This window comes from Carcharodon carcharias, assembly GCF_017639515.1.
Source record: "Carcharodon carcharias isolate sCarCar2 chromosome 35 unlocalized genomic scaffold, sCarCar2.pri SUPER_35_unloc_7, whole genome shotgun sequence".
NCBI classification, from domain to species: domain Eukaryota; kingdom Metazoa; phylum Chordata; class Chondrichthyes; order Lamniformes; family Lamnidae; genus Carcharodon; species Carcharodon carcharias.
In genome coordinates, this window is record NW_024470723.1 from 122,851 (window position 1) to 131,788 (window position 8,938).

At 53.9% G+C, this 8,938-nt stretch overlaps 1 protein-coding gene across 1 annotated transcript in view; it reads right to left on the bottom strand.

Annotated features, from left to right (window-relative positions):
• The window catches only part of apex2 (APEX nuclease (apurinic/apyrimidinic endonuclease) 2), a 48,304-nt gene extending 39,366 nt beyond the window's left edge, over positions 1-8,938 (bottom strand). Inside the window, exon 1 of the mRNA XM_041181499.1 lies at positions 8,452-8,938. Within this exon, the coding sequence (XP_041037433.1) occupies positions 8,452-8,758 (307 nt within the window). The 5' untranslated portion in view covers positions 8,759-8,938. The remainder of the gene's footprint in view (positions 1-8,451) is intronic.

Genomic DNA, 8,938 nt, shown 5'->3' on the forward strand with positions numbered 1-8,938 from the left:
CTCTCTCTCTCTATCCCGGTCTCTCTCTCTCTCTCTCTCTCTATCCCGGTCTCTCTCTCTCTCTCTCTATCCCGGTCTCTCTCTCTCTCTCTCTATCCCGGTTCTCTCTCTCTATCCCGGTCTCTCTCTCTCTCTCTCTCTATCCTGGTCTCTCTCTCTCTCTCTCTCTATCCCGGTCTCTCTCTCTCTCTCTCTCTCTATCCCGGTCTCTCTCTCTCTCTATCCCGGTCACTCTCTCTCTCTCTATCCCGGTCGCTCTCTCTCTCTCTCTCCCGGTCTCTCTCTCGCTCTCCCTATCCCGGTCTCTCTCTCTCTATCCCGGTCTCTCTCTCTCTATCCCGGTCTCTCTCTCTCTCTCTCTATCCCGGTCTCTCTCTCTCTATCCCGGTCTCTCTCTCTCTCTCTCTATCCCGGTCTCTCTCTCTCTCTCTCTCTATCCCGGTCTCTCTCTCTCTCTCTCTCTATCCCGGTCTCTCTCTCTCTCTCTCTCTCTATCCCGGTCTCTCTCTCCCTCTCTCTATCCCGGTCTCTCTCTCTCTCTCTCTCTATCCCGGTCTCTCTCTCTCTCTCTCTCACTCTATCCCGGTCTCTCTCTCTCTCTCTCTCTCTATCCCGGTCTCTCTCTCTCTCTCTCTCTCTATCCCGGTCTCTCTCTCTCTCTCTCTATCCCGGTCTCTCTCTCTCTCTCTCTCTATCCCGGTCTTTCTCTCTCTCTATCCCGGTCTCTCTCTCTCTCTATCCCGGTCTCTCTCTCTCTCTCTCTATCCCGGTCTCTCTCACTCTATCCCGGTGTCTCTCTCTCTCTCTCTATCTATCCCGGTCTCTCTCTCTCTCTCCCGGTCTTTCTCTCTCTCTCCCTATCCCGGTCTCTCTCTCTCTGTCTATCCCGGTCTCTTTCTCTCTCTCTCTCTATCTATCCCGGTCTCTCTCTCTCTCTCTCTATCCCGGTCTCTCTCTCTCTCTCTCTCTCTATCCCGGTCTCTCTCTCTCTCTCTCTCTCTATCCCGGTCTCTCTCTCTCTCTCTCTCTATCTATCCCGGTTTCTCTCTCTCTGTATCCCGGTTTCTCTCTCTCTCTATCCCGGTCTCTCTCTCTCTCTCTCTCTCTCTCTATCCCGGTCTCTCTCTCTCTCTCTCTCTATCCCGGTCTCTCTCTCTCTCTCTCACTATCCCGGTCTCTCTCTTCTCTCTCTCTATCCCGGTCTCTCTCTCTCTCTCTCTATCCCGGTCTCTCTCTCTCTCTCTCTCTATCCCGGTCTCTCTCTCTCTCTATCCCGGTCTCTCTCTCTCTCTCTCTCTCTCTATCCCGGTCTCTCTCTCTCTCTCTCTATCCCGGTCTCTCTCTCTATCCCGGTCTCTCTCTCTCTCTCTCTATCCCGGTCTCTCTCTCTCTATTCCGGTCTCTCTCTCTCTCTCTCTCTATCCCGGTCTCTCTCTCTCTCTCTATCCCGGTCTCTCTCTCTCTCTCTCTCTATCCCGGTCTCTCTCTCTCTCTCTCTCTCTATCCCGGTCTCTCTCTCTCTCTCTCTCTCTATCCCGGTCTCTCTCTCTCTCTCTCTCTATCCCGGTCTCTCTCTCTCTCTCTCTCTATCCCGGTCTCTCTCTCTCTCTCTCTCTATCCCGGTCTCTCTCTCTCTCTCTCTCTCTCTCTCTATCCCGGTCTCTCTCTCTCTCTCTCTCTCTATCCCGGTCTCTCTCTCTCTCTCTATCCCGGTCTCTCTCTCTATACCGGTCTCTCTCTCTCTCTCTCTCTCTCTATCCCGGTCTCTCTCTCTCTCTCTCTATCCCGGTCTCTCTCTCTCTCTCTCTATCCCGGTCTCTCTCTCTATCCCGGTCTCTCTCTCTCTCTCTCTATCCCGGTCTCTCTCTCTCTCTCTCTCTCTATCCCGGTCTCTCTCTCTCTCTCTCTATCCCGGTCTCTCTCTCTCTCTCTCTATCCCGGTCTCTCTCTCTCTCTCTCTATCCCGGTCTCTCTCTCTCTCTCTCTCTCTATCCTGGTCTCTCTCTCTCTCTCTCTCTCTCTCTATCCCGGTCTCTCTCTCTCTCTCTCTCTATCCCGGTCTCTCTCTCTCTCTATCCCGGTCACTCTCTCTCTCTCTATCCCGGTCGCTCTCTCTCTCTCTCTCCCGGTCTCTCTCTCGCTCTCCCTATCCCGGTCTCTCTCTCTCTATCCCGGTCTCTCTCTCTCTATCCCGGTCTCTCTCTCTCTCTCTCTATCCCGGTCTCTCTCTCTCTATCCCGGTCTCTCTCTCTCTCTCTCTCTATCCCGGTCTCTCTCTCTCTCTCTCTCTATCCCGGTCTCTCTCTCTCTCTCTCTCTATCCCGGTCTCTCTCTCTCTCTCTCTCTATCCCGGTCTCTCTCTCCCTCTCTCTATCACGGTCTCTCTCTCTCTCTCTCTCTATCCCGGTCTCTCTCTCTCTCTCTCTCACTCTATCCCGGTCTCTCTCTCTCTCTCTCTCTCTATCCCGGTCTCTCTCTCTCTCTCTCTCTCTATCCCGGTCTCTCTCTCTCTCTCTCTATCCCGGTCTCTCTCTCTCTCTCTCTCTCTATCCCGGTCTCTCTCTCTCTCTATCCCGGTCTCTCTCTCTCTCTATCCCGGTCTCTCTCTCTCTCTCTCTATCCCGGTCTCTCTCACTCTATCCCGGTGTCTCTCTCTCTCTCTCTATCTATCCCGGTCTCTCTCTCTCTCTCCCGGTCTTTCTCTCTCTCTCCCTATCCCGGTCTCTCTCTCTCTGTCTATCCCGGTCTCTTTCTCTCTCTCTCTCTATCTATCCCGGTCTCTCTCTCTCTCTCTCTATCCCGGTCTCTCTCTCTCTCTCTCTCTCTCTATCCCGGTCTCTCTCTCTCTCTCTCTCTCTATCCCGGTCTCTCTCTCTCTCTCTCTATCTATCCCGGTTTCTCTCTCTCTGTATCCCGGTTTCTCTCTCTCTCTATCCCGGTCTCTCTCTCTCTCTCTCTCTCTCTCTATCCCGGTCTCTCTCTCTCTCTATCCCGGTCTCTCTCTCTCTCTCTCTCTCTATCCCGGTCTCTCTCTCTCTCTCACTATCCCGGTCTCTCTCTTCTCTCTCTCTATCCCGGTCTCTCTCTCTCTCTCTCTATCCCGGTCTCTCTCTCTCTCTCTCTCTATCCCGGTCTCTCTCTCTCTCTATCCCGGTCTCTCTCTCTCTCTCTCTCTCTCTCTCTCTCTATCCCGGTCTCTCTCTCTCTCTCTCTATCCCGGTCTCTCTCTCTATCCCGGTCTCTCTCTCTCTCTCTCTATCCCGGTCTCTCTCTCTCTATTCCGGTCTCTCTCTCTCTCTCTCTATCCCGGTCTCTCTCTCTCTCTCTATCCCGGTCTCTCTCTCTCTCTCTCTCTCTATCCCGGTCTCTCTCTCTCTCTCTCTCTCTATCCCGGTCTCTCTCTCTCTCTCTCTCTCTCTATCCCGGTCTCTCTCTCTCTCTCTCTCTATCCCGGTCTCTCTCTCTCTCTCTCTCTATCCCGGTCTCTCTCTCTCTCTCTCTCTATCCCGGTCTCTCTCTCTCTCTCTCTCTCTATCCCGGTCTCTCTCTCTCTCTCTCTATCCCGGTCTCTCTCTCTCTCTCTCTATCCCGGTCTCTCTCTCTATCCCGGTCTCTCTCTCTCTCTCTCTCTCTCTATCTATCCCGGTCTCTCTCTCTCTCTCTCTATCCCGGTCTCTCTCTCTCTCTCTCTATCCCGGTCTCTCTCTCTCTCTCTCTCTCTCTATCCCGGTCTCTCTCTCTCTCTCTATCCCGGTCTCTCTCTCTCTCTCTCTATCCCGGTCTCTCTCTCTCTATCCCGGTCTCTCTCTCTCTCTCTCTATCCCGGTCTCTCTCTCTCTCTCTCTCTATCCCGGTCTCTCTCTCTCTCTCTCTATCCCGGTCTCTCTCTCTCTCTCTCTCTCTATCCCGGTCTCTCTCTCCCTCTCTCTCTCTATCCTGGTCTCTCTCTCTCTCTCTATCCCGGTCTCTCTCTCTCTCTCTCTCTCTCTATCCCGGTCTCTCTCTCTCTCTCTCTCTCTCTATCCCGGTTTCTCTCTCTCTCTATCCCGGTTTCTCTCTCTCTATATCCCGGTCTCTCTCTCTCTCTCTCTCTCTCTCTATCCCGGTCTCTCTCTCTCTCTATCCCGGTCTCTCTCTCTCTCTATCCCGGTCTCTCTCTCTCTCTCTCTATCCCGGTCTCTCTCTCTCTCTCTATCCCGGTCTCTCTCTCTCTCTCTCTCTCTATCCCGGTCTCTCTCTCTCTCTCTCTATCCCGGTCTCTCTCTCTCTCTCTCTATCCCGGTCTCTCTCTCTCTCTCTCTATCCCGGTCTCTCTCTCTCTCTCTCTATCCCGGTCTCTCTCTCTCTCTCTCTCTCTATCCCGGTCTCTCTCTCTCTCTCTCTCTCTATCCCGGTCTCTCTCTCTCTCTCTCTATCCCGGTCTCTCTCTCTCTCTCTCTATCCCGGTCTCTCTCTCTCTCTCTCTATCCCGGTCTCTCTCACTCTATCCCGGTCTCTCTCTCTCTCTCTATCCCGGTCTCTCTCTCTCTCTCTCTCTATCCCGGTCTCTCTCTCTCTCTCTCTATCCCGGTCTCTCTCTCTCTCTCTCTCTATCCCGGTCTCTCTCTCTCTCTCTCTATCCCGGTCTCTGTCTCTCTCTCTCTCTCTATCCCAGTCTCTCTCTCTCTATCCCGGTCTCTCTCTCTCTCTCTATCCCGGCCTCTCTCTCTCTCTCTCTCTCTCTATCCCGGTCTCTCTCTCTCTCTCTCTCTCTATCCCGGTCTCTCTCTCTCTCTCTATCCCGGTCTCTCTCTCTCTCTCTCTATCCCGGTCTCTCTCTCTCTCTCTCTCTCTATCCCGGTCTCTCTCTCTCTCTCTCTCTCTATCCCGGTCTCTCTCTCTCTCTCTCTCTCTATCCCGGTCTCTCTCTCTCTCTCTCTATCCCGGTCTCTCTCTCTCTCTATCCCGGTCTCTCTCTCTCTCTATCCCGGTCTCTCTCTCTCTCTCTCTATCCCGGTCTCTCTCTCTCTCTCTCTCTCTATCCCGGTCTCTCTCTCTCTCTCTCTCTCTATCCCGGTCTCTCTCTCTCTCTCTCTCTATCCCGGTCTCTCTCTCTCTCTCTCTCTCTATCCCGGTCTCTCTCTCTCTCTATCCCGGTCTCTCTCTCTCTCTCTCTCTATCCCGGTCTCTCTCTCTCTCTCTCTCTATCCCGGTCTCTCTCTCTCTCTCTCTCTATCCCGGTCTCTCTCTCTCTCTCTCTATCCCGGTCTCTCTCTCTCTCTCTCTCTATCCCGGTCTCTCTCTCTCTCTCTCTATCCCGGTCTCTCTCTCTCTCTCTCTCTATCCCGGTCTCTCTCTCTCTCTCTCTATCCCGGTCTCTCTCTCTCTCTCTCTCTATCCCGGTCTCTCTCTCTCTCTCTCTCTATCCCGGTCTCTCTCTCTCTCTCTCTCTATCCCGGTCTCTCTCTCTCTCTCTCTCTATCCCGGTCTCTCTCTCTCTCTCTCTATCCCGGTCTCTCTCTCTCTCTCTCTATCCCGGTCTCTCTCTCTCTCTCTCTCTATCCCGGTCTCTCTCTCTCTCTCTCTATCCCGGTCTCTCTCTCTCTCTCTCTATCCCGGTCTCTCTCTCTCTCTCTCTCTCTCTATCACGGTCTCTCTCTCTCTCTCTCTCTCTATCCCGGTCTCTCTCTCTCTCTCTCTCTATCCCGGTCTCTCTCTCTCTCTCTATCCCGGTCTCTCTCTCTCTCTCTCTATCCCGGTCTCTCTCTCTCTCTATCCCGGTCTCTCTCTCTCTCTCTCTATCCCGGTCTCTCTCTCTCTCTCTCTCTCTATCCCGGTCTCTCTCTCTCTCTCTCTCTATCCCGGTCTCTCTCTCTCTCTCTCTCTCTATCCCGGTCTCTCTCTCTCTCTCTCTATCCCGGTCTCTCTCTCTCTCTATCCCGGTCTCTCTCTCTCTCTATCCCAGTCTCTCTCTCTCTCTCTCTCTATCCCGGTCTCTCTCTCTCTCTCTCTCTCTATCCCGGTCTCTCTCTCTCTCTCTCTCTATCCCGGTCTCTCTCTCTCTCTCTCTCTATCCCGGTCTCTCTCTCTCTCTCTCTCTCTATCCCGGTCTCTCTCTCTCTCTCTCTATCCCGGTCTCTCTCTCTCTCTCTCTATCCCGGTCTCTCTCTCTCTCTCTCTATCCCGGTCTCTCTCTCTCTCTCTCTCTCTATCCCGGTCTCTCTCTCTCTCTCTCTCTATCCCGGTCTCTCTCTCTCTCTCTCTCTCTATCCCGGTCTCTCTCTCTCTCTCTCTATCCCGGTCTCTCTCTCTCTCTCTCTATCCCGGTCTCTCTCTCTCTCTATCCCGGTCTCTCTCTCTCTCTCTCTATCCCGGTCTCTCTCTCTCTCTCTCTCTATCCCGGTCTCTCTCTCTCTCTCTATCCCGGTCTCTCTCTCTCTCTCTCTCTATCCCGGTCTCTCTCTCTCTCTCTATCCCGGTCTCTCTCTCTCTCTCTCTCTCTATCCCGGTCTCTCTCTCTCTCTCTCTATCCCGGTCTCTCTCTCTCTCTCTCTCTCTATCCCGGTCTCTCTCTCTCTCTCTCTATCCCGGTCTCTCTCTCTCTCTCTCTCTCTATCCCGGTCTCTCTCTCTCTCTATCCCGGTCTCTCTCTCTCTCTATCCCGGTCTCTCTCTCTCTCTCTCTCTCTCTATCCCGGTCTCTCTCTCTCTCTCTCTCTCTATCCCGGTCTCTCTCTCTCTCTATCCCGGTCTCTCTCTCTCTCTCTCTCTCTATCCCGGTCTCTCTCTCTCTCTCTCTCTATCCCGGTCCTCTCTCTCTCTCTCTCTCTATCCCGGTCTCTCTCTCTCTCTCTCTATCCCGGTCTCTCTCTCTCTCTCTCTATCCCGGTCTCTCTCTCTCTCTCTCTATCCCGGTCTCTCTCTCTCTCTATCCCGGTCTCTCTCTCTCTCTCTCTATCCCGGTCTCTCTCTCTCTCTCTCTCTATCCCGGTCTCTCTCTCTCTCTCTATCCCGGTCTCTCTCTCTCTCTCTCTCTATCCCGGTCTCTCTCTCTCTCTCTATCCCGGTCTCTCTCTCTCTCTCTCTCTCTATCCCGGTCTCTCTCTCTCTCTCTCTATCCCGGTCTCTCTCTCTCTCTCTCTCTCTCTATCCCGGTCTCTCTCTCTCTCTCTCTCTATCCCGGTCTCTCTCTCTCTCTATCCCGGTCTCTCTCTCTCTCTCTCTCTCTCTATCCCGGTCTCTCTCTCTCTCTCTCTCTCTATCCCGGTCTCTCTCTCTCTCTATCCCGGTCTCTCTCTCTCTCTCTCTCTATCCCGGTCTCTCTCTCTCTCTATCCCGGTCTCTCTCTCTCTCTCTCTCTCTCTATCCCGGTCTCTCTCTCTCTCTCTCTCTCTCTATCCCGGTCTCTCTCTCTCTCTCTCTCTCTATCCCGGTCTCTCTCTCTCTCTATCCCGGTCTCTCTCTCTCTCTCTCTCTCTCTATCCCGGTCTCTCTCTCTCTCTCTCTCTCTATCCCGGTCTCTCTCTCTCTCTCTATCCCGGTCTCTCTCTCTCTCTCTCTCTATCCCGGTCTCTCTCTCTCTCTATCCCGGTCTCTCTCTCTCTCTCTCTCTCTATCCCGGTCTCTCTCTCTCTCTCTCTCTCTATCCCGGTCTCTCTCTCTCTCTATCCCGGTCTCTCTCTCTCTCTCTCTCTCTATCCCGGTCTCTCTCTCTCTCTCTCTCTATCCCGGTCTCTCTCTCTCTCTCTCTCTATCCCGGTCTCTCTCTCTCTCTCTATCCCGGTCTCTCTCTCTCTCTCTCTATCCCGGTCTCTCTCTCTCTCTCTCTATCCCGGTCTCTCTCTCTCTCTATCCCGGTCTCTCTCTCTCTCTCTCTATCCCGGTCTCTCTCTCTCTCTCTCTCTATCCCGGTCTCTCTCTCTCTCTCTATCCCGGTCTCTCTCTCTCTCTCTCTCTATCCCGGTCTCTCTCTCTCTCTATCCCGGTCTCTCTCTCTCTCTCTCTCTCTATCCCGGTCTCTCTCTCTCTCTCTCTATCCCGGTCTCTCTCTCTCTCTCTCTCTCTATCCCGGTCTCTCTCTCTCTCTCTCTATCCCGGTCTCTCTCTCTCTCTCTCTCTATCCCGGTCTCTCTCTCTCTCTATCCCGGTCTCTCTCTCTCTCTCTCTCTCTCTCTATCCCGCTCTCTCTCTCTCTCTCTCTCTCTCTATCCCGGTCTCTCTCTCTCTCTCTCTCTCTATCCCGGTCTCTCTCTCTCTCTATCCCGGTCTCTCTCTCTCTCTCTCTCTCTCTATCCCGGTCTCTCTCTCTCTCTCTCTCTATCCCGGTCTCTCTCTCTCTCTCTCTATCCCGGTCTCTCTCTTTCTCTCTGTCTCTATTTCAGGGTCACTCTCTGTGTTTCGGGGGGTCACTCTTTCTATTTCCGGGTCAGTCTCTGTGTTTCCGGGTCACTCTCTGTGTTTCCGGGTCACTCACGGGTCACTTTCGTCTCCTGGAAACAGATGATTTCGGCCTCGAGCCTCCGGAGATCGGGAACGAGCCGCTCCCCCCGCGCGCGGATCCCGTTCACGTTCCAGGAAACCAGGTGCAGCCCCGCGTTCCCGCCCGCGGCCGCCATCATCCCCGGCGGCGCGCCTCCGCCGCCCAGCAGCGCCCCGAGCGGCCGGGAGGAGCCCGGAAACAGCGACACCAGCGGCCGGAAGTAGGTGGAGTCAGGAGTCGGAAACAGCGACACCAGCGGCCGGAAGTAGGTGGAGATCGGAGTCGGAAACAGCGACACCATCGGCCGGGAGGAGGATTAGTCAAAACAAAAACAGAATTACCTGGAAAAACTCAGCAGGTCTGGCAGCATCGGCGGAGAAGAAAAGAGTTGACGTTTCGAGTCCTCATGACCCTTCAACAGAACTTGAGTTCGAGTCCAGGAAAGAGCTGAAATATAAGGATTAGTCAGGCCCCAGGAAAC